The sequence below is a fragment of the Phacochoerus africanus genome, chromosome 9 (genome assembly GCF_016906955.1).
Source record: "Phacochoerus africanus isolate WHEZ1 chromosome 9, ROS_Pafr_v1, whole genome shotgun sequence".
NCBI lineage: Eukaryota > Metazoa > Chordata > Mammalia > Artiodactyla > Suidae > Phacochoerus > Phacochoerus africanus.
In genome coordinates, this window is record NC_062552.1 from 39,532,723 (window position 1) to 39,558,688 (window position 25,966).

Genomic DNA, 25,966 nt, shown 5'->3' on the forward strand with positions numbered 1-25,966 from the left:
GGGAGAGGACTGGTGTCTCTGAACTTCTACTCAACACTCCTTTCTTCACTTGTCTCCATGGGTACTTTTTGCTTCTAACAACACTGGTTTTATCTTCCTTGATGACTTCTAAAGGTGGAAGGCTTGCACACTGTGAAGTGAACTTCTACACTTTCTCATTTATTTTTAGTTTGGGGGGAATATTTCAAGATCCTTAGTTTTATAACTGTGTCTTGAAGGGATTCCTCTTTAACATGTTTGAAAAATGTTAAAGTTTTAGTCTCCACTGATATTTTACTGTCCTGTTTCTGCCTCTCAGGTGTTTATTCTTCAGGAAGGCAGATCAAGATTCACTGCCTTTTGCTCTCTATGGCTCTCATGAAGAAGGTCACACATTAGGAGGTTGGGAGGGCTCCGTTATTGTATTTATTCTTGGACATGCTGCCTCCTTTAGGAAAGCTAACTTCATCATCCAAGAATCTATCCTCAGAACTTCCAGGGCACATCAAATAATCCTTTTCTAAGGTTCCCCAGCTCTCTCTGCATTGATCGCCTTGTGCCCATGCCTCAGCCTTCGAAATGGGCCATCTTTACCATGGCATCCAGCACAGGGCCCCAAACAAACAAGCATCAGAGCATGACTTACCATGGTGCTTTCACACAACTTGCTATGAGTCAGTGGGCAAATGCTTTACTGCTCCCCATTTCTGAGGCCTTCCTATATCACATGGCCACAACAAACACAGTGTGCCCTATCTCTTCTATTTCAGTGCTTAGGAAAGACTAGTTGAGGTTCTTCCTTGCCAAATATTTGCCATCCATTTGCAGTACAGCAAATCACAGTATTCTACTTTTCTTCCTTACCTGGCTTCCACTGTTCTAACACTAAAAATCTTTGTAAAGAATGTTAACAGGGAAAATTCACATCTCTTGTAGGAGTGTATCTGCAGTTACTGACAGTGGCTATTTTGAATACTCTGTGTGACTAAAACCTCTAAAATGATATTTTAACAAATACCACAAATGAGTAAGTCCAGTAGAGTGGAAGTTTGTATCATCTTTATGAAAGGCCCCTCTTTCATAAAGATGACTAGTCCCTTGGAGCCCCACCTCCCAGCCCTTTGCTTTTTCCTGCACAGACCTCTGTCACAGTATCTGTAAATGTTGGGTTACACTTACTTTCCTTCTTCAATTAATAGGATTGATTGAGACTTATTTCTGTATCTGTAGCACAAAGTATAGGGTGGGTGCTCAGTAAAATGACAATTACAATACAAATTACTATTACAATAAAAATCTCCCATTAACACTCTTTACTTCATGTTTTTAAAAACTCTATTGTTAGGGAGAGGGAGGGAGTGGGAGGGATGGGGAGCTTGGGGTTATCAGATACAACTTAGAATAGATTTACAAGGAGATCTTGCTGAGTAGCATTGAGAACTATGTCTAGATACTCATGTTGCAACAGAACAAAGGGTGGGGAAAAAAATGTATACATGTAAGGATAACTTGACCCCTTGCTGTACAGTGGGAAAATAAAAGAAAAAATAAATAAAAATAAATAAAAACTCTATTGTTAGGCACATATATATGTTATAATTGTGTTTTCTTGATAAATTGACATTTTTATTACTGCTGTTAGGCTGAAGAAACAAGCTTTGAATTCTAGGTAAGTGGCGGTAGATATCATGACCTCAAACACCTGGAGGACTGTCACATGGAAGAAGCATTAGGGGCACTACTGAGACCCCTGAGTAGAGGTTATGGGGAAGCAGATATGGATTCAGTTCAAGAAAAGAACCTTCTATTAGAGCTAAATGTGGAGTGGGTGCTTCAGACAGTGGTGAGCTTCCTGTCTCTGGATGTTATAAGTAATGTTAGAGAACAAACCAACTAATCGTCAGTGTTACAGAAGGAATGCACGGATCATATTCAAACAGATCTTTAAGGCTGCTTCACAATTTGATGATATATCATTTTGTGATTCCATTCTCAAAGAAAGTTTGGAATTTGTGTTAGCAAGAATTTCTAAAAAAGTGAGAGCTACCACTTATGGGATGCCAGTCATAATCACTGTACTTGTCCTTTGTGATAACTACAACCACCTGATGAGGGATTTAAATGTTATATTACCAAATGTAAAGAAAAGGAAAGTGGCTCGGAAAAGTTAAGAAATGTGTTCAACATCAATGCAGATTCCCAGGCATTCTGATTCTTGAGCTCATACTTTTTATATTTGATGCTCCTAAGCATGGCTTCTGCTAAACTACCCATTATTTCAGTCTGAAAGGATACTACATTTGTCTGCACAGCATCTCTGTACCTAAAGAGGGCCTAGCCAAGTAAATAATGGGTTGAGTTACAGAAGGCAGGGAAGTGTCATTAAGACTTTTCCATGGTTTCTTAGTGCTCTCAGGATGAAAGTTTTTAACTTGGCTCTAGGGCTCTCCACCTCTCCAGTCTTCTAAGTCATTTCTCCTGTTGCCTCAACCCCTCTATACTAAAAGAGCTTCCTAAACCTGCCAAGTTCTTTCCTACTGCAAGGCCTTTTTTGCAAATGCTATCTCTTTTCTGGGAAGTTGCTTCCCTAATATCTTCACCTCGCTAATTCCTGACTAACCTCAGCTCCCCCTCACCTATTCAATATCAGGCTACTGACTCCAGGCATTTCCTCCTATAGCATCATGTGCTGGAGGGTAGAGCGGGGGTACAATCTATGATAACTGTGTTTTCCCTGCCTGAGTGATGAATCAAATGAGGAAAAAAGGCAAATGAAGACCCCATGACTAAGGCTAATTTGCAGCTTAGTGGGAGAATAAAATAGGTCTGCCAACTTCCTGCCTACCTCCCCACAACAATCTAGGCTTTGTCTACTCCATTAGTCTGTGAGCCCCATGAGGGCAGGGACCAGGGCTGTTTTGCCAACCACTGTGTATGCTTCCAGTGTCTTGCCCAATCTCTGGCACATAGTGCTCAATAAATATTTATTGGTGAAGGAATGTTAAGTGTTGCATAGAAGTCTTCCTCAAGTGTGAGTAAATGAGGACCAGTGAGAGATGTATAATTAGGAGTGGACTGGTAGGGGCTGAGAGTTTTGCTATAACAAAAGCTCTAGAACAATGGAGGCTCAGCTGTCTAGGAGTAAGGACTCAGGAGTTTGTTTTTTAATATACATGAGGATCAGTGTGTATGACACAAAAAAATGGAATATGATTTAAACTGATCCTGATTATAAATACTAGGTAACTAATGAAGTAAAGAGAGACCTGAACATTTGCTTTGGCAGCAAACCAATCCCACTAATTACAGTAATTCATGAAAACTTACTAATTAAGCTCAATTAGCATGTAGCACAATTACGTCTATCATTAAATATATGGCAAAGAAGAGAATGCGGGAAAGTGTTATACAAACTGTAAAGCACCTTACAAATATGGCTGCTATCATGTGTCATGTTAGCGCTGCAGTGAGCTTTGATTACAGCTATAAACTCCTGTCATTGTCCAAGTACGTGGCCATATGCTTATCACTTTTAAGGCATTATCAAAATCTCTACCTAGGGATGACTCTTTTAAAAGGTTTCATTCAGTTCTGTATATTAATGAAAAATCAGTCTTATCTCTTTATTGTTGTTTTTCAACCTTTATTAGCCATAACCCTTGTGCTTTCTCACTCCATGTTTTGAATATCCCCTCCAACTAGAAAGCTTTACTTTCTGTAGTTTATATTACTTAAAAAAAGAAACACATACACAAATCAAAAATAGACTGAAACACTGTGTTAAAATACACTAATCCTCCCACCTGTAGAGAACTGCTGTTGTATAATCACACATTATTTACAGCTCTTCCAAGAGTCTGTTAGATTTTTTCCCTTGTTTCCCAGTGTCACCTTGCCATCACATGAACCTGTTGAGAGCACCTTGTATTAGCTACTTGTGGTTAGCTTCTTAGGGCTTAAATTAAGTGAGCTACATCTTGTGATTCAGGGGCATCAGCTGGACTGATTTAGAATCAAGACTGGCAGAAAGGACTTCTTGACCCTTTGCCATGGCTGCCTTCAACCTATGCTCACGAAAAAAATTAAAAGCTTTAAATGATGGGCTTCCATGCAAAGATGGATTTGGTCTCTCAACATGTATTTCACTTGAAAGTATATTTTTAAATGATCTCCAAATAATTTCCAGCATGAAAAAATGTATCAATATGCTGGAGTCCGAGAAGAAAAGAGGAGTGCAACTTCGTGGTCAGCTTACTTATAAATCTGATATATGGTATCAGTGCTCCTTGGTGTAAAACTACCAGCAACTTCCTCCTTGTTTTACTAAGATCTTCATGGCAGGGGCGGGGGGAATGCTAAATTTTTTTTTTAACAATATATAAGAATAGTCCAGGTCATGAGATACATGTAATAAGACCAAAACAGTTTAATCTTATGAATTCAGACAAATGCAAATGCTTACCTTTTTATAGAAGAGTCTTTCAGTTCCTCTATGAAGCTCCAGGCCACAAAATCAGGAGTCAAGTTCTAGCCTCTTCCCGACTCCAAAATGATAAAGCTTTTTCTCTTCTTCTCCTAAGCTTTTGGAACAGGCAGAACTATAAGATCTTTATTTCTAGTCTCTTACTACCCTACACTCTTAGCATCAAAAAAGGGGCAGCAATTACTAGTATCTTATTGGGATAAGAACCTGAGCACCCACCTTTTGATAAAAAGCCACAAAGAGGAATGCTACAAACAAAGAAGGCACTGAATCTTTGCAGTTCTATAGGGGACATTTTATACTTAGAAGCATTTCCTTTGGAGAAATTCATCTCCCCCCATTGTACATTAGTTAAGCTTAGTCCAGATTCTTCAGTAGGGTAGACCTTGCCTTCCCAGGGTGAACTTATGACCAGGGCCTGGTCTGAGTACTTCATCCAACTGGCCACAGTAATTGTTGAGGGACAGAAATGTGACCCAAGTCACACTAATGAACATCCCCCCCGAGATTCTTTGGTGCTATAAGGAAAAATACACTCTCATTTTTGAGATAGATGTCTATATGGACCATGGCAGTTTGAGACTGCAGGGGATAACTTGCCCCTGAGTGGAGAGAAAATGAGAAGCCAAGCAGAATTGAGGAAATGGGGAACAGAGTCCTGACATCTCTGACCTCCTGGATCTAATTGTGACTCATTTACCAAACCACAAATTACCACCTATCCATTTATTTTCTTAAGCTTATTTGAGTTCTGATTCTGTTACAACCAAAAGCATCCTAATTAATACATCATGCACTCTTATACAGAAAGAAGTGCGGCTTCTTGTATTTAAGAATTACATCACATGTAAAATTCTGACACTGTAGACAGCTTTATACAAACATATTTCTTAATGAGTGATTTTCAGGATAACCTTGTAAGAAAAAAGACTAGGAAATAATATGTAAGAAAGAGACCTTAGGAGTTCCTGCTGTGGCACAGTGGGTTAAGAATCCAACTGCACGAATTCCCATTGTGGTTCATTGGGTTAAGAACACTACATTGTGTCCATGAGGATGCGGGGGGTTTGATCTCTGGCCTTGCTCAGTGGGTTAACGATCTAGCATTGCCACAAACTGCAGCGTAGGTTGCAGCTGTAGTTCAGATTCACTCCCTGACCCAGGAACTTCCATATGCCATGGGTGTGGCCATAATAAGAAGAGGAGTTCCCATTGCGGCTCAGTGGTAATGAACCTGACTAGCATCCATAAGGACGCAGGTTTGATCCCTGGTCTTGCTCAGTGGGTTAAGGATTCAGCATTGCCATAAGCATTGGTGTAGGTTGCAGAAACAACTCAGATCTGGTGTGGCTGTGACTGTGGCTAGCAGCTGCAGCTCTGTCTGGACCCCTAGCCTGGGAACTTCCATATGCCACAAGTGCAGCTCTAGAAAGCAAAAAAAAAAAAAAAAAAAAAAAAAAAAAAAAAAAAAAAGAAAGAAAGAAAGAAAGAAAGAAAGAAAGAAAATAGGCCTTAGACAAGTAATCCAATTTAAAATGGACAAAGGGTTTGGTTTGGATAGTTTTCCAAAGAAGATATGAAGAGATGCTTGACATCATTAGTCATTAAAGAAATGCAAATCACTAGTTCCCTGGTGGCTCAGCAGATTAATGATCCAGTATTGTCACTGTTGCGGCTCTGGTTACTGCTGTGGCATGGGTTTGACCCCGGCCCAGGACCTTCTGCATGCCACAGGTGCAATTCTAAAAAAAGGAAATTAGGAGTTCCCATTGTGGATCTAGCATTGCTGTGAGCTGTGGTGTAGGTCGCAGACGCAGCTTGGATCTGGCGTTGCTGTGGCTCTGGTATAGGCCGGCAGCTGTAGCTCCGATTAGACCCGTAGTTGGGGAACCTCCATATGCCATGGGTGCAGCCCTAAAAAGACAAAAAAAAAAAAAAAGAAATTAAAATAAAAACCATAAGGAGGACCTCCCATCATGGTGCAGCAGAAACTGGCTGTGCCATAGGCCAGCAGCTGTAGCTCTGATTTGACCCTAGCCTGGGAACTTCCATATGTGGTTTAGGTGCGGCCCTAAAAACAAACAAATAAACAAACAGAAAATCACCACCAACAAAAAAACCATAAGGAGGTACCACTTACCATCCACATAGAATGGCTATGACAAAAAAAAGAAAAACAGAAAATAATGAGTGTTGGAAAAGATGTGGAGAAAATGAAACTCTCCCATTTCTGGTAGGAATGTAAAGTGGTTCAGGTGTAGAAAGCAATTTGAGAGTTCCTCAAAAAGTAACATATTGTTGGAGATCCCGTTGTGGTGCAGTGGTTAACGAATCCGACTAGGAACCATGAGGTTGCAGGTTCGATCCCTGCCCTTGCTCAGTGGGTTAAGGATCCGGTGTTGCCGTGACTGTGGTGTAGGTTGCAGACACGGCTCAGATCCCATGTTGCAGTGGCTCTGGCGTAGGCCAGCAGCTACAGCTCTGATTCGACCCCTAGCCTGGGAACCTCCATATGCTGCGGGAGCGGCTCTAGAAAAAGCAAAAAGCCAAAAAAAAAAAAAAAGGTAACATATTATAATGTTGTAATGTTAAAGAAATGGAAGAACAGAGAGTTCTAAGGATCAGTTCCTCCACTAAAGCTATCATTAAGCTGGCAAAAACTTAAGAGAATCAACTTTTTCAGAACTCTGGAATCTAATAAAAACTTAAAGTGGAGTCCAACCAGTGGTGTACTTAATGAAAAAAGCAGCTACTAAATTTCAGTAACAAAACGCTGTAGCATTTTTGCTTACCTATCTACCATCCCCTATTCCTATTCCCCAGCTTAGAGATGGCCATGGGGAAAAGAGCTCACATTCCTGATGTGGCTTGCTGGTGCCAGGGGGAAAGCAATATGCGCCTTGTTCTCAAAAGATTGTGGATGTGAATTTTGCCCGGTCTGATGGTTCCCTGTGGTCACGCTGGAGCAGCTTTCAAAGTAACATCCATTAAGAGCATTTGAAGACATATATTACCAGTTGCCCAGAGAAAGAAACAGTGAATGGGACAAGCAGCAGACAGATCTGAAAGTCTGGAAAGGATGAGTCTGAAGAGGAAGATATATGGCGAACTAAGGACTCTGAAAGGCTACCATGTATATGGGAAATCCAGCAGGCAAAGTGTATCCCCAGGGACAAATCTAAGACCTGAGAAGCCCCTAGGCATGCACTTTTGGCTGCACTTTGGTTCCATGCATTAGACAATAACTTGAAGCCATACAAAGAGAGAAAGAAATCTTGTAAAGGTAATAAAGGTAAATATAAAAGCCAGTATTATTGTATATTTGGTTTGTAACTCCTCTTTAGTTTCCTATATGATTTAAAAGAAAAATGCATAAAACAATAATTATAAAACTATGTCAAATAGCATGCAATATATAAAGATGTAATCTGTGACAAAAACAATATAAGGAGTGAGATGGAGGTATATAAGAGAATTTTTGTACACTATCAAAGCTAAGCTAGTATCCATTCAAACTAGATTGTTATAAATTTAAGATGTTAATTGCAATCCCCATGGTAACCACTGAGGAAATAACTAAAAAATATACAGACTAGGAAATAAGAAGAGAATCAAAATGATATACTGCAAGTCAATCAAACAAAAAATACAAGAGGATCTGAGGAATAAAAAAGATATGACATAAAAGAAAACAAACAGCAAGATACCAGAAGTCCTTTCTTATCAATAATCACTTTAAATGTAAGTAGATTAGCCCCTCAATAAAAAGAGAGAAACTGGCAGAATGGATTTTTTTTTTTAACTTTTTAGGGCTACACCTGCAGCATATGCAAGTTCCCAGGCAGTGTCCAATCAGAGCTTCAGCTGCCAGCCACAGCCACAGCAATGCCAGATCTGAGCTGCATCTGCAACCTACAGCACAGCCTATGGCAATGCTAGATCCTTAATACACTGAGCGAGGCCAGGGATAGAACCTGCATCCTCAGAAATACCCGTCAGGTTCTTAAACCACTGAGACACAATGGGAACTCCCCAGAATGGATTTTTTAAAAAGTTATCCAACTATATGCTGTCGATGAAAGATGCACTTTAGATCCTGAGATACACATAAGCTGAAAGTAAAACGATAGAAAAAAATATTTTATGCAAATAGTAACCAAAAGAGAGTCAAGTGGCTATATTAAAATCAAACAAAATAGACTTTAAACAAAAAATTATTGGGAGTTCTCTTGTGGTGCAATGGGTTAAGAATCTGGTGTTGTCACTGCAGTGGCTCAGGTCACTGCTGTGGTACGTGTTGGATCCCTGGCCCAGGAACTTCTGCATGCTATGGGCATGGCCACAAATTGTTACAAGGGTCAAAAAAAGGTCATTAAACACTGATAAAAGCGTCAGCTCATTAAGATGATACAGCAACTATAAATGCATACATATCAAACAGAAGCCCAAAACATATTAATCAAACATTGACCAAATTGAAGGGAGAAATAGTTCTGCACTAATAGTCAGAGATTCTAATACTCCAATAATGAACAGAACGTCTACAGAGAAGTTCACTAAGAAAGGACTTGAACAACATTAAATTAACAAGATCTAACAGACACACACAGAGAACACTTCATCCAAAAACAGCAGAATATACAATCTTCTCAGGCTCACATATTAACATTCTGCAGGACAGATCACATGTTAGGTCACAAAGCTAGTCTCAATACATGTAAAAAGATTAAAATCATACAAAGTATCTTCTCCAACCACAATGGAATAAAGTTAAACATCAGTAACAGGAGGAAAACCAGGAAATTTACAAAACGTAGAAATTAAACAACACACTCTTAAAGAACCAATAGGTCAAATAAGGACTCACAAGAGAAACTATAAAATACTTTGAGATGAAGGAAAATAAAAATACAACATATAAAAACATAAAGGATGCATTGAAAACAGTGCTTAGAGGGAAACTATAGCCATAAATTTTTTTTGTCTTTTTTTTTTTGTTTTGTTTTATTAGGGCCGCACCCAGGGCATATGGAGGTTCCCAGGCTAGGGGTCCAATCGGAGCTGTAGCTGCCAGCCTACGCCACAGCCACAGCAACACCAGATCCTTAACCCACTGAGCAAGGCCAGGGATCGAACCTACAACCTCATGGTTCCTGGTGGGATTCACTTCCACTGTGTCACAATGGGAACTCCTATAAATATTTAAAAAATTTTTTTTGTCCTTCTGTCTTTTAGGGCCGCACCTGTGGCATATGGAGGTTCCCAGGCTAGGAGTCTGATTTGAGCTGTAGCCACCAGCCTATGCCATAGCCACAGCAATGCGGGATCTGAGCTGCATCTGCAACCTACACCACAGCTCATGGCAACGCTGGATCCTTAACCCACTGAGCGAGGCCAGGGGTTGAACCCGCCTCCTCATGGATGCTAGTCAGGTTCGTTAACTCCTTAGCCATGACAGGAACTCCTCCTGTAAATATTTTTTTAAAAGAAGATCTCAAATCAACAAGCTAAGAACACCTTGAGGAACTAGAAGAAAAAAATAGCCAACAAAACCAGTGAAAAGATAACCTACAAAATAGGAGAAGATATTTGCAAATCATGTATCTGACAAAGGCCTAGTATCTAGAATATGTAAGGAATTCTTATAATTCTACAACAAAAAGACAAACAACCCAATTTTAAAAATGAGAAAGGACATCACTAGACATTTCTCCCAAAAAGATATATATATGACCAAAAAGCACACGAGAAGATGCTCAATATAATTAGTCATCAGGAAAATGTAAATCAAAACCACATTGAGGAGTTCCCTGGTAGTGCAGTGGGTTATGGATCTGGTGTTGTCACTGCTGTGGCTTGGGTCACTGCTTTGGCTCAGGTTTGATCTCCAACCCAGGGAACTTCCTCATGCTGTGGGTGTGGTCAAAAAGAAAAAAGCCACAATGAAATACTCAGATGGTTATAATATATGAAAAAAAAATTAACTAGTGTTATGGATATGGAGAAACTAGAACCACCGTACATTGCTAGAAGGGATAAAATATGATTCAGGTGCTATGGGAAACAGTTTGGTGGTTCCTCAAAATGTTAAACATAGAATAACCATGTGACCCAGGAATTCCACTGCTAGGTATACACTGAAAAGAACTGAAAACAAATACTTGAATAAATACTTGTGCATGACTGTTCACAGTATTACTATTTACAACAGCCAAAAAGTGGAAACAACCCAAATATCTATCAACAAATGAATGGATAAACAAATTAAGGTATAAACATGCAATGGAACATTATTCAGCCATAAAAAATAATGAAATACTGATAAATACTACAACATAGATGAACCTCAAAAACAAGTGAAAGCAGATAGACAGAAAAAGTCACTGATTGTATGATTCCATTTATATAAAATATCCAGAATATGTAAATCCATAGAGACAGTAAGAAGATTGCTGACTGCCAGGGGCTATGGGGAGGGAGGAATGGGAACTAACTGCATAATGGACACAGGGTTTTATTTTGTGGTGGTGAAAATATTTTAGAACTAGAGAGAGGTGATGGTTGTACAACACTGTGAATGTACTAAATGCCACTGAATTGTTCACTTTAAAGTGGCTAATTTTATCTTATGTGAAATTCACTTCCATAAAACAAAAACCAAAACCACCTGAGATAGCAGTCAGAATTGTACATTTCAGGAAAGTAGTGATTGCAAGAGAACATGAGAGGGGCTGGTCAACACATAAGTGTTGGTCATATTCCATTTTTTTATTTGGGTATTGGTTACCCAGGTGTATTCACTTGTGTGTGCTTTTGTTTTTTATATGTATTTAGACTGTAATAAAAATACACATATAATTTTTTTTATGTGCTTCCAGCATATGAAAGTTCCTGGGCCAGGGATGGAACCTATGCCACAGCAGCGACCCGAGCTGCTGCAGTGACAATGCCAGATCCTTAACCCACTGCACCAGAAGGGAACCCCCAAATTATATATTTCAAAAAGTTAGGGTTACCATATGACCCAGAACATACCCAAGAGAATTTAAAAACGTATGTCCACACAAATATTGTACACAAATGTTCATAGCAGAATAACAGCCAAAAAGTGGAAAGAATCCAAATGTATACCAACTAATGGATAAACAAAATGTGGTATATCTAAACAATTAAATACTATTCAACTATAAAATATAATGAAGTTATGATACATGGTATAATATGAACCTTGAAAATGTTAAGTTAAAGCAGCCAGAAGCAAAGACCACATATTGTCTGACTCCATTTATATGAATTGTCCCAAAAAGGCAAATTCATAGAGAGAAAGTAGACTGGTGATTTCTGGTGGCTTTGGGATAGGGGATAATTGGGAATATCTGCTAATTGGTATGTGTTCTTTTTAAGGGGGTGGTGATAGAGATGTTCTGGAATTAGATAATGGTGATGGTTGTACCTTCAAGATAATAAAAACTGGGAGTTCCCACTGTGGCTCAGCGGGTTTACAACCTGACATAGTGTCCATGAGGATGCAGTGGGTTAAGAATACAGCATTTCTGTTAACTGTGGCACAGGCCTGCAGCTGCAGCTTTGATTCGACTCATAGCCATATGTCAGGCGCAGCCATAAAAATAAAAAAGACTAAAAAAAGATAACTGTACACTTTAAAATGACAACTCACGTGAAATTTAATGTTGTATGAATTATACTTCAATAACAAAGCAGATTTTAAATATTTCATTGTTTAAAAAAACAAAAAAAAAAGGAGCTCCTGTCATGCTGCAGTGGTTAACGAATCTGACTAGGAACCATGAGGCTGCGAGTTCGATCCCTAGCCTTGCTCAGTGGGTCGAGGATCCGGCACTGCTGTGAGCTGTGGTGTAGGTCAGAGAAGCGGCTCAGATCTGGCATTGCTGTGGCTCTGGCATAGGCCGGCGGCTACAGCTCTGATTCAACCCCTAGCCTGGGAACCTCCATATGCCGCAGGAGTGGCCCTAGAAAAGGCAAAAAGACAAAATAATAATAATAAAGAAATAAATATTTCATTGTTCATAACATATGTGAACTCTAGCATACCAAATTTAAAAAGTCCAAAGGGAAAAATATTATTCTAAGAAAAAGGTTTCCTTTCCCTCTGCCCATGCCCCAGATTAGCACATCTCAAAGACAGACTCAAAACACCACTGAAGAAGGGAGATCTAAGCAGCAAACCAGGGGCTGGAGGTAGATAGGTGAGTTACATTTAGGAATGAAAGCTGTAACCAACATCCTTGATTGTCCCTGAGCAGAGGAATGTGATAGCTGATGAGAAACAGATCTCGGGCTGAGCAAGGGAGAGAAGGTGGTGATGACAAAGTGTTGGCAGCCCTGGTACCAGGCTGCTTTCCATTGCTTCATCCAGAGGTCATGCCTGAGGAATGACAGTCCTTAACTGATGTAAACTCACCAGCAAGAGGTCCTGAGATACTTCTTACCTTCTTTTCTATTGATGGCTTTGGTTGTACATTATGCAGTTTATATTTGTAGTGTTATGAATAGTCCCAAAAGTTACCCAAACCACAGATTTATTTGGGTAGTAAAGTAGACCCCCATGACTCTAAAAGTGCCAGGATTTAAAAATGAGAAACAAAACTAGGCTAACAGTTTTTGTGTGGTGTTTTGTTTTGTTTTTTTGTCTTTTTAGGGCCACACCCATGGCATATGGAAGTTCCCAGGCTAGGGGTCAAATTGGAGCTGTAGCTGCTGGCCTATGCCACAGACACAAGCAACACAGGATCCGAGCCGCTTCTGCGAACTATATCACAGCTCATGGCAACACCGGATCCTTAACCCACTGATCGAGGCGAGGCCAGAGATCGAACTGTTGTCCTCATGGGTGCTAGTTGGGTTTGTTACTGCTACGCCATGGCAGGAACTCCAGGCTAACAGTTTTAAGGGTAAAATTTGGAGTTGGGGCAGCTCAGATTTAAATGAATCTCAGCGTTTGAAAGACTTAAAGGTCAACTAAATTTTATTTGGTTCTGGTTCTTATTTTCACTGTGTTCCTGAGCACAGGCCCAAAGCACAAAAAAGGAGTAAAAGAAGCACCTACTGGCATTTGAGATGGACAGAGAGTAAGGTGGTATAATCCTTAGATCTGAAAGATTGCTTGTCTGCTTCTGAGTACCAAAAGTTTTCATGGGTATAGAAGAGGTAGCAAGGCTGAATGGAAACTGCCAGGCAGCTGTCTTGAAGTCTGAAATTCCAGGATTTTTCAAGTGCACCCTTTGTGATTGTCCACCCCCCTTTCTTGAGACTCTTTGTCTACTCATACCCCATTCCTCTAAGGACAATTTTTACCATGATTCTTGTATGGACCAGTAAGGGAGGCTGAAACCAAGATAAGGAGATGTTCTACTTGCTGGGAACACTGGGCCCAGGAGGGATGAGAGAATCTGAATTTCACAGCTTTAACATAAGTATCATGGCAGAAAATGAGAGATGAAAGTTAGGATATAATTTGAGATAAGGAGTGGCAAGTTTAATGTATACACCATGCCTAGCCCCATCTTGTTCCTTCTCTACTGGTACAAAGATACAGCCACACATATATACCATATTTGCTCACCCATTCATGATATCCTGGCAGCTAAAATGACAGGGACTTCTCCACAACTCATTCCTGGCCCAGCAACCATACCTACCTTCTGCAAGACAGACCCTAGAGGTGACTGCCCACTGGCCCCCAGAGTGTTCATCATTTATGTAGCTTCTACCCCTGCCTCCCTGGGGCAGAAATGTCTTCTGCAGTCTTTCCTTCTAGAAATCTGAAGACTTCTGGAATTGCTCCTGAAAAGAAAGAAAGATAGGTATGTGAGAGTGAGTAAATGTCACCATAATCATCCTAATGTAGATAGGCTATGGGAGGGATGGATAGAGCTTTAGCAGAGGCAGTGTATCAGAGAGATGAAAGAAAACAGAACCTCAATCTCGTTGACTTAATCTTCCTTTACCATAATGTAACTCTGTCTCTATTTTCACCCTGCTCATTCACTTCCCTTAAACATGCTCATTTCCCTTGTCTTCTACAAAACCTTTCTTGCCTGATCCTCCATGAGTGGAAGGAACAAGTCTATAAAGCTTTTAATCAATACATCTAGATATGAGTTATCTTCTGTCCTTTTGCATACAACAAAGACTTTGTGGTATCTTTTGTGTACCTGAATTAAAGTAAGTTTTGCGAAGTCTCTTGATTTATATAATACAATGTCCAAGTGCTTATACAGCATGAATGGAAATGCATAACTGGATCCACATAGGTAGGAGCTAGAGAAAGGAAAGAGGAAGAGAGGAAGAAAAGAATGGTTTTCTTCAAGAATGGAGATTCCTAAAGAGTGTATGTTGCCCAGCCTTGATGGAAGTAGAGGAATTTAGGGAGTCTTGTGGGAAAAGTAGCATTACCTATTTGTCATAATGGAAAAGTGATGAGAGGAATGAAGACAGGGATACAGTAAAAGGGAGAGATACAACTTCAAAATAAAACACTATTTTTTAATACATAAAAGTATACAGAAGGAAGGAAAAACTAGTCTATAATCCCACCGCACCAGATAACTCTTACTGACATAAAAATTACATATTTCCTATGTGTGTATTTTACATGCATATAAAATATTTGTATTTTATATCAAATGCACTTTCATGGTCAGAATATTCAAACAAAAAAGATACAAAAAATGAAAGCATCACTCCTTCCTCTCCCAAAGACAACTTTTTTGGTTAATTTTCTTGTTTCCTTACAGAAATAAATTGACAGCTTGATTTAGAGTTTTGATGAGGTGACCAGAGAATGCTGGGCCATGAGGGGCTTAATTACTCATTCAACCAAAGCAGAGGGATTTGGGGTTTAACTGACTGATTTCAACATGCCTATGAAGTCTGGGTAGAATGAAAAAGGGAGCCATCTGAAAATCAAGAGTCCTCAAAGCTTATTATTGCTAACTCCAAGGTCAGTGTACCCTCCCTTCCTATCCTGCTTTTTCTTCAGGGGCAGTGTGTCCCCTCAACCCCTGGCCTGGCACCACTATTCAAGAAAGCTGTTGAGATGAAGGGGTCACTGGCAAACCTTGATGTGCACTTAACTGTTATAGACAGTGCCTTGTATACAGGATCCAGGACAGAAGCAAGAGGACAGTCAGCTTCTAGAGTATTAGCACCCAGCAAATACAATCAGCAATTTACAGCTTTCACTCACTTAAGTATTCACAGTTAATAAAAAATAGCTACTATTAACACCTTAATTATTTTAACAAATTTTTATTGAGCCCTCTTAATGTGCCAGGCAAGTGTGCACTATGAGTACAATGATGAAAAAACAGTAAGCAAAGACAGACCTCCTGCTTTGGTGAGTTTATAATTTAGTGAGGGATGGGTGGGAGGGAGACATATATTAATCAAAGAAATAAACAAATTTAAAAGTACTACCACATTATGTGCTACAGTGAAAAAATGCACATGGTTCTTTGAAAGTATATAAAGATGAAGGGAAATCTTGTTAACGTTTTTTTAGGAGCAGAAGTTTCATTGTATACATAATTTTTAGTTAAAGATTATATAAACATTATTGTAAAATTAAACTCTAAAGAAAGAAGAAATGTGTTCGTAATCCCAAACTATTTTCATCTGTCCATGTTCTCAGAGAATTGTTAATGAATGAAGACCTTGCTTAGGTTCTCATCAAGGGCTTAGTAGGTATAAAGAACTAGTTTGGAAATATGTATTTTTCACTTGGTTCCTTTATAGGCCCATTCCTTCTCTTAGCCCACCTCCATCTTTTTTTTCCTAACATACTTAATGTCCCCACTGTATGCCTGTATTCTATGTCCAAACACTCCAGCCCTACCTCCCCTTTCTTTCTCAGGCCCTGAATCTTGCAGTCTGATAAATGGACATATATTCTGGCATGCTTTGCTACGAAAACATAAACTAACTTCTTGACTTTTTTAGAAAGATAGAGTGGCATAGGGTAAAATGGATATACTTAGCAGAAAGGTTATTAAGAGTATTTTGTGTCCTGAAGCAAGCTGTGAAGAAAGAGTATTGTTTATAAGCAAGAGACCTCTATTCATAATGCCAAGGAGGATTTTTAGGGGGTTATTTATACAACTTAGGTAAAACTTTGTGTTTGCCCAAATTTAAACCTAAATGCTGATCATCTGTTCTCACAATTGAGGGAGTCCAATAAAATCTGTTTCTGATATCTGCAGAAATTTAAAAGTTATATACCATAAACTGCATGTAAAGATTAGGGTCCACTCTTTCCATGTACCTTTGTCTCCTAAGATGAAAATTTATTCAGTACTGTCATAGTACCAAATAAAAAGAAACAGCCCCTACCTCTAGGCACTAGCAACTGCATTAGAGTTCTGCCCTTCCTTTCACATGGCTTCTCTGGATGGGCTCCAAAACCTGATCCCAATGGTCAAAGAGGAAGCTAGCAACACTTTCTGACCTAACTACAGAATCCTAAAAGCTCTCCCTGTTTGTTCAAAGCAGATATGAAGACTGCCATTGCTTCGAGTCTTAGAAGTGGGCATTGTTCCAGTAAAAAGCCTAAGACTGGTAGGTGTCTTTGGTATAAAACCTGAGGTTATCAAGAGTACAAGGGGAGTTGCTCAAAGTACTCCAGCCTCAGCCTTCTTGAATTAGTTCTTCTCTTCCTAGATTTTGCCTCTTCCCTTCCCCATCCTTCTTGAGTGGCCCCCTTGAGTAAGATTCTGACTCCTTCTGAGATGGAGTGAGGTTAGGAGTGGGATCTGGATAGGATTAACCCCTTTCCATGCTAAACCCACCCATCTATCCCCCAAAGGGAGATGGAACTTACTAAGTGAACAGGCCTGAAAACCAGTAACGATTTCCATCTTAAACTTTTCTGGTTCTCTGAATTCCTGCAGATAGGGTCCTAGAATGGGGAGTTCTCTGGAGAAAGAAATATCTCTCTGAAGCTTGCTTGGGTTTACGTTCTGCTAGAGGGCACCTTCTGAGTCTGCTTACAGTTTTTCTGCCAGAAGAATGCTCTGAACTCAGGCTTCAGCCTAAAAAGCAGACCTAAGATTGCTCAGGATGGCCTAACCCTGTACACATTTGGTATGAGATGGAGATAATGATCCTCCATCTTAAAAGAAAAAAAAAAAATCCCTATGACACAGTAAGGCGAAGTAACTTGTCCAAAATCATATCAAGGCAAATGGCCAAGAAACATCCAAGGACCTAACTATTCCAAAGCTGTGCCCTTTCCACAAGATGAAGAAGGGAGGCCAGGACAAATTCTAAATTAGTCGAGTCTTAGAAAAACATCCTTCTCAAAATCAACACAGGGATTCTGCAACTCTGCAAACAAGGAAACAGGGAAAAAAAGAATTCTTAGCAACTTGCATTTTTTTTCTTTTTTTTTTGAGGAGTGAGTGGGAGAAAAGACTCTGAAGCCTCTGTTGAGCCAGGTTATAAACTGCTGACAAGAGGGATATCAAGAGGAAACTGGGACATTTATTAGAAAATCTAAGAACCAAGCTCCTTATTCCTTAAAAGCACCTTCAATAAGAACAGGAATGTTCTTGGGGACCTCAGTTCCCAGAGGAACACTGGGGAGAGTCAACATAATGGTATATACAAAGTTTCACAGCAGAAAAATGCCAAAACCAGACACTGTCACCTACTTACTACCCATCCAGGCAGCACTGGGGGACAGATCATATAGCCTAACAATCTGACATGAAGGAATTAGCCCTAATAACTGGGAAAAGAAAGTTGGGGTTGGGGGGACAGACAATACGGTAGCAGGAGTTCACTGCTCTAGTTTTCCTGTGGAGTTCAAATGTGTGTGGTTTCAAAACAAAAATCCAGAAAGAAACATGAGCTTAACGCATTTATTCCAAGTAATCAACACATTAAAAATAAAGTTAAACTTGTCCAAGCCAACTCATAAATTCTTTAATCTTTTGAACAAAATGTACAACCCAAAACACCACACTATGGTGGAAATAACCTGGGAAAAGAAGAGGTAGAGGAAGGAATACATATGAGTGTGGAACAGAGAATGAGTCCAATCTCAAAACAAGTTTCAGATCTTCTACCTCTTCACAACAGAAATGACTGCTAAACAATTTAACACAGTGTCAGTGGATCACAATAGAATGAACAAAGGCCATTTCAAAAATAAAAGTGACCCAAAAAGCGTATCTGCTTCTGGCACTGAGCCATGAATAAGCCTTACCGATTTGTCGTCTTCCAAAAGTGAGCCTGCTAGATTTTCTTCCATGTTTATTGAGGCCAATTCCAAACAGGTTGTAGGACCATCTCAAGCAAAGGCAACAGAATGAGGGAAGTGTGGGGGTTGACATGCCACAAGGAAGTAAACAGTAAACAAGAGAGCTACTCACGCTGCATTTCAAACAATGTTAAGGCAGGCCCATCCAAATGGAAGCCTAAGAGATGAACAATCCTTCCTGTATCAGCAGTTCTCCATTTCAGCAGGCTTTCTTGTGTTTCTCCCAGAGATCCATCAGCTGCCCAAGAAATTGGGTGGGAATACAACACAGCAATTGGAGAAGTCAGCTCTGTCTCCCTCCTCCCCCACATTCCAGAAATGGCAGAGTCAAAGTCAAAATACAATCAAAGCACACTATGTGGTGAGCCAGATAGACATTTTGATTTTAATGACAAAGTAGGAGAAAATAAATTGGTAAAAATAATAATAATTAACAGAAAATACTTTTTTACAGATATGTATAGAAGTTACGATTGATTTGTCTGGTATCTTAAGGAGAAGGAAAAAAGGAAAGGAGGTAAATTTTTTAGCTTCCATGAACATTTACTGTAAGACGCTGACTGCATCTCTTGGTGTAGGTTCCAGATGAGACAGTCCTGGGTCATCTGGGCACCTGATTTTTAGAAGCCAATGTGATTCATCCACAAGTAATTCTGGATGTGTATCCTTAGTCGTGAACACTGGATTCTGTGTGGCCGTGGATGGCATCAACTGCAGTTTCTTGTGCAGCTATTTCCTGAGGGACCATACTGCCTCCAACTACCTGCTCCCTTGTTTGGGACCCTGAAGCCATAGATTTTACCATATTCAAGGGGTTGTCATTGTACTCATCTACTTGAGGAAGTGCTATCTCTGTGACGGATGGATTCGGTATTTCTAGCTGTAGTGGTCCCATCTCCAGGGAACTACACTCAGGAAGGCCACCTGGCTCAGAGAGAGGAGAACATATCTTCTCTTTTTGAACTCCAGATGTCCGAGTGACGAAGTCAACGAGGTCTGGAAGGCAAGGAGATTGCCCAAGGCCTAAAGGATTAATTGTTTCTGATTCCAATCTGAGTGAATCTTGTTTCTCTAATTGAGAAGTTTCTTCCATTTCCTCAGACATCATTCCTCCTGCTAACAGGTCAAGGGACTGATGTGTTCCCTCTAGGCTTCCCAAGCCAAGGCCAACATTTTCTACAGAAAGTCCAGTTTTCAAAATATTAGGAGTGATCCTTCCACTTCTGGGATTAGATGAGTTTTGTTCACCCTCTGCTCTGAAGTTAAGTACCAGGGTTTTGGGAGAATCTAATGGAAATTCAGAAAAGGATGGTACTGGTTCAAAGTCAGTGAGAGTGGAGGGATTACTTCCTATAGGTGATATAGAATTTTCTTCACATCCTTTCTGAGACAGGGTAGCTGGGGATCTGTGTGCTGGGTCTACCTGAGTATTGCAGAAATCAACACCTATATCCCCCAGGTTCCCCAGGGCAGCAAGCTCTTCTACTTTTAAGTCTGTAACTTCGAAGTTTTCTAAGGCCTTGCTTTCTAAGGCCTCTGGATGGACATCTCGAGGCTTCGGGGCTTCTGTTTTTGGTTTCTCTGGGCTCTTCCAGGTCTCTGGCTTCTTCTTCTTCTCATCCCAAACAGTCAGTTCATAGATCATTTTACCCTGAAAATCTTTTGATCTTTCTCTCTTGAGTTTGAGGCTTCTGTACCTAGAAGTTCTAGAAGCTGATTCTGGAACTGAACTTCCTAGCCACTCCTCACTACCAGTTGATACTTCTTGCTCCTGTTCACTATCTGTCAAACACATATCTGATCTGGCTAGGGAAGGAAGAAGCAATTCTGGGGTAGAAATTTTCACAGGTGTATCTTGTGGGTTCTGGAGTAAAGACCTAGCTTCTGAGGGAAATGAGTCTATTTTTGCCTTTGTGGAAGAGAAAGCCTGTGCACTTGATTCAGTCACTACTTTACTGTGAGTTTTACTTCCTGTTATCAACTTCTTGGACTGCTTAGCCTTTTTGTCAGTCATTTGCAAGTTGGGCTGTTCTACTTCTCCCTCCCACATATATCTGTTCTTATGGTTCAAATTAGAATCCTCTATGCTATTGGGCCCAATGTTGATACCTGTCTCCTCTCCTACTGTCCTCTCAGAGAGCTTTGTTCCCCTTTCTTTTAGTTCAAGGCTTGTCTCTGCCTCACTTTTTCCACAATCCTTAGATTGGTGGCACTCCTGGCTTTCTTCATCCTGGTTACTAGATTTCACAAGATGGGTTTCTACCAACTTCTGAGATTCCATGGTATGACAGTGTGTATCTGACAGCTCAGGGGCTAGTTCTACACCTGGTGGCCCTGGCTCTCCCAGGTCAAAGTCCGTTTTCCCTTCTGGAGAGACATCCCTCTCAGCATCACTTTGGAAAGAGCTAGAAGTCCACATGGCCAAAGTCTCTGTTTTTGAGGTAACAGTTTCATAAGGCCTGTTTTGGCACAACCTTGTCAGAGGCTGTAGGAAACCACAGCCGCTGCCTCTGCTTTTTGAATCTACATTTTCTACAACTGACCATTTCCCTAGGGACACTGGAGTTTTTGAAATGGACTTTTCAGGGCTGCTGACTAAAGGAGCAGAGACCAAATTTCTATCTGGAGGCAACTCCTCTTGGGATGCGCTGTTGTTCAAAGCAGAAGTGGAAGAGGTGTCTGAACTTTCAGCTTTGCTTTCCCCATTGGCCAATGGACCACCACTCAGCTTAGTCTCAGGGGCCCCCTTTCCACCACTACTGTAGAATATGTCATATAGATCCTTAGCATTGGCTGTGGCTAAGCATGAATTTCGCTTTTCCAATTTTTTGGCTTGTTCACTGAACACACTTGAGAGGGGAGGTGGAGGACGCACTAACACAGAGAACAGGGTCTGGTCCCGGTCACTCTCACTCACCCCAGGAGCTGTCTCATCAGAAGGAATGACAACCGGCTGTGCTGAGGCGATGATGGCTACCTGCGACATCACTGGATTCAAAATGTTAGGACCCACAAAGCCAGGGCCGACAGTGTGAGATACAGCTGGGTTTGATTTTACTGGAGCCAAGAGAGTACTTGCTTGAGCAGGAGATGGGGCAGCTGGATGAGGTATAACTGGGGGTGGTGGAGGTGGTGGTGGAGGTGGTGGTGGAGGAGGTGGTAGCATTTGCTCAGGTATATGTGATGGCTCATTCTTTTCAGCCAGCACCATTTTTTCCTCTGGAGATCCTTTCAGAATCACCTCTTCCCCTCCAAATGCTTTAGAAATGATGTCAGGAGGCAACAGGAGATCAGCTGAAGACTCTTTAACCACTGGCAGAGGCTTAGCAGCGGTCCCAGAGGACTTGATGGACAGAAAGGTATTAAGAGGTGCTGGCTTACTCACTGTAGCCGAACCTGACTTGCGGAGGACTGTGGATGGGATGGGCAGGTTGGGTCGGATCTTAGTCTGAGTTGAAGTTGTCACTACAGGCATCCAAGGGCTAGTATGTGCAACAACAGTTTTTCCAGAGAGCTTGATTTTGATGGGCTTTGCCTTTCCGGCTTCGGCTTTGCCATCCTCTTTGTCCTTACTACTTTCCACAACCTCTTCTTTGGGAATACTTAGGGCCACTGAACTTTTTTCCTCCTCTTTTTCTGGCTTTTTCCAGCTGAATTTCCCAAAAGAGGAAGATATTGGTAGTTCTTTCTTTACTTCTTCTTTTAATTGAAGTTTAATGCTAGACTTCCTTTTATTTTCAGTCTTTTCAGGGGAGTTCCCACCCTCAGAGAGTTGGTCCTCTAATTCCTCAGACACTCTGTCAACCTCCTTTACTTCTTTCATGATCTTTGCCTTTTTTTCTTTCTTCTCTTCCTTTGGTTTCTCACTGAGTTTGCGCTTTAGCTCACTCTGCCGTCGCCGTTCTGTCTCTAGGACCACAGCCAAGCCAGCTTGGCGGTCCAGATTCCGCCGCTCCTCATACAATGGATTTTCAACCACATATTTCTAGGAAAAAAAAAAGGTAATAGTTCAATAACTGGTCAAAATACTAAAAGAGAGAAAAGTTGTCCCTGTTACTGTCAGAATTCATTTAGAGTCACCTTCTTCAAGGCTATAGATGGTTCTACTAGGTCAGCATTTCTTACTAGGACTGAGGAGAACTTCCTAAGGATTACATAGAATTTGAAGCATTAATGACTTTTCCTGGCTCTGAGTTTGACAATGTCAAAAGGATTATTGCAGAAAGTGGGAAGCTCCATAGGCCACTACAAAGACCAACCTTGTATTTCTCATTGTGTTGATGACCCTTCACATGTTGCTCTCCAGAAATTGGATCCCCCAAAAATTCCTCACAGAGCTGGCAATAATATCCAGTGATGGGAATCAGAAACTCAGAGCCTGAAATAATTGAAAGAAAGTCAAGAAAATAAGTCATTTCCATCCAGAATGACAGCAACTAAAGCACACACAGGTAGGTATCTTGCAGTTGCCGTAAAATGGCTGATGACATAGAGGACTTTACCCACTTTCAAGTCAGAAGGAGCAGTTAGATGAATTTCAGTGGTATGTCTTCCCAACTAAAAGTTTTAACTCAGGACCTCTATTCCTTCTATGTTTTGGAAACACTAACTGGTTAATTCAAGAGTTTTCCATGCCAGATTCATTTCTGTTGCTGATTCTCCTCAAAATCTAACCAGCACTAACCATCTTAGGAGATTTAAAAGCTATACTCCCAAATAGCCCAATGCCATTTATATGAGGATTTCTCATATTGTTATTTATTACTTAGGAATCTATCTTCCACAGATGTAAAGGATGTAGCAGCACTGACTACTTACAAAGGTAAGAAATTAAGAAGCTTAAAGACAAAGAAACTCTCTATTTCTCAACCTCACCTCTAAAAATAACTATTCAAAAACATTATAGTTCTTAGTTGAAAAGATAGTTATATTATTGCACCTCTACTGTTCTTTTAACCTGGATTTCAAATAATTAAGATTTTGGTGCATAAGCCAGTGACAGAGAAAGTCATATTTTAGTCTATGTGCTCCTGAACTGAGCAGAGAAAGTTGTATTTTAGAGTGCTTTGTATGTATATGTTTAACATCTGTTAGATTTTTGGCCGTACGTGTAGGGATCGTTCTTGTCTTGCAGATGACTACTTCTTTAGGACCTAGTCACTGCTTTGTACATAAAAAGCAATCTTACAGCTTTGTTAGAAGTAATGGTTACATCTCACTCCATGCTGCTTCCTTGCATCTTAGCTCAGGGATATCTCTTCACTAACTGAATGTAAAGAAACCACAAAAAAGGGAGGAAACATACCTTTTGCAGGAACAGTTATCTTGTCAGTGCGCTTTACTGCATCTTGCTTGGCCTCACTCTGGGTCTTTGAAGCCCAAGGTCTGTTGTAGGGATCCAGTGTCTATTTGCAAGAGGCAGAGGTGCTCACACAACAGCACTAAAAACTGAATGACCTACTTTTTTTCTTTTTCTCCCCCACACCACGGAGGACCAGAAGCCCCCAGCTACCCACCCCCACCCATTCTGCCAACTGTTTAAATGGAAATCACCTGTGGAAAAGGTAAACAAATGTTAGAGAAAGTACCAGCAATGGGTAAAATGAAACAAAGAATCAGGTACTCAAGGAATCAAAAGAGGTAGAAACCTCACTTACACTTGTCATGGTGTTTAGTTACAGGCAGGTCCCCTGGACTGAGCGCCCTGGGGATGATGTCTCCTTTGTTGGTATCTCTTGGCTCTTCAGAGTGGGGCTCCTGCCCATATGAGAATGTTTCATTTTTCCAGCTTTATAATGCAGATAGGAGTATATGAAGGCAAGGAGGGCAAGAATAGAAATAACAGAGGGCAAGATACCTACCTGTGTGTGCTTCTTATTGTGCATATGGGTGAAGAAGTCAAACATGGTCCCACAGATGGTGTTGCAGTCTTTGCACCAGTGATTGCCAGCATCATAATATTCATAGGCAGCAACCGGCTGATCAGATTGCTTAGCAGCTGGTTGGGGGCTCTCAGCAGGCTTGGGGCTCTTAGTACAGGAATTCTCATTGTTCAATTTTGATTCCTAGAAGAGGGGAAAACCTGAACTAAGAAGGAATTCAAGGCAGTCCAGATCTGTCTTCTCTCAGAAAAACCAAGTAGCCTACCACAATAACACAAATAGGACCATTTAACCACAATTCCAATGTCTAAAGCTGCACAAACTGGGAAAAACCCCATGAGAAAGCTGTCTGCAAGGTTCAAACAGAAATGAATAGATTCCACAGTGCCTTCATGGAGAATAAATCATAATGGCAATATATTTACTCATATAACCCAAAATATCTAGAAGAATACCCAAGATTATGGAAACAGTGGTTTCCTCTGGGGAGGGGAAGTAGAGAACAAGAACAGAAAGGAGTCCTTTACCTTATACCCTTTGGCAGATGTTAAATGTGTTACCTATGCATTAGTTAAATTTATATATCCTAATAACAACTAGGGAGAGAAGAAAAACCAAAATGGAAAAGGTAATTGATAAACAAGCACAGAAAACAGATAATAATCAATTCTCTTAGCACAGACACATCCTGGTACAGAAAACTGGAAAGTACAGTTGACATAGATAAAGGGGATGGTCATCTCTGTAGCATGACTTAAATGAGTCTGGGTAAAATATCTCTAACTGCCCAAAATACCACCTTAGAGTTTAACATCTTTGAGTTAACATGAATCCTCTTTTGAAACATATCAACTCCCCAACATTAAGTTATCAACAATAAATACTTTAATATGAATTCATTTGTAAGCAAGTTGGGAACAAGGTACTCAGGGAATGAAAATTCTGGATGTTGGGGAGTGAAGCACAGAAAAAAGATAATTTTGGAATACAGAGAAGGTAAGTCTGAATGAGGGTCTACAGTAGACAAGATAAGGGAACTGGCGCACCTGTAATATTGGCTGGTGGGAAGAGGAAGATGGAGAAAGGGATACAATTAAGACTTCAAGGATACTCTTTCTCAATCAGAGTCCTATTCAAGAATCACTAAAGAGATCACACCCAGCAGGTAGGGAATGGCCACGTGCATACACTGCTGGTGAGTACTAACAGGCACCATCTTTCCAGAAGATAATCTAGGAATAGATATTACAAATCTCAAAATTCTTTATATCCTGACCCAGAAATTCTACTCTTTGACATTTACTCTAGAGAAATTTTTTA

General features: G+C 40.4%; 1 protein-coding gene across 7 annotated transcripts in view; it reads right to left on the reverse strand.

Annotated features, from left to right (window-relative positions):
* LOC125135024 (cysteine-rich protein 3) overlaps window positions 1-25,966 on the reverse strand; it is a 53,582-nt gene that overhangs the window by 5,147 nt on the left and 22,469 nt on the right. For 3 of the 7 annotated variants that reach the window (XM_047794632.1, XM_047794633.1, XM_047794634.1), the window contains exon 1: window positions 4,442-4,503. Coding sequence is in view for 4 of the 7 variants with exons in the window: in XM_047794628.1 (XP_047650584.1) it covers window positions 19,432-22,749; window positions 23,024-23,142; window positions 24,070-24,169; window positions 24,626-24,829 (3,741 nt within the window). In the remaining 3 variants the exon portion in view is untranslated. Of the gene's footprint in view, window positions 1-3,851; window positions 3,888-4,441; window positions 4,560-14,142; window positions 14,288-18,349; window positions 22,750-23,023; window positions 23,143-24,069; window positions 24,170-24,421; window positions 24,830-25,966 lie in introns of those variants that run through there. The other 4 variants (XM_047794631.1, XM_047794628.1, XM_047794630.1 and 1 more) reach the window with 4 other exon arrangements.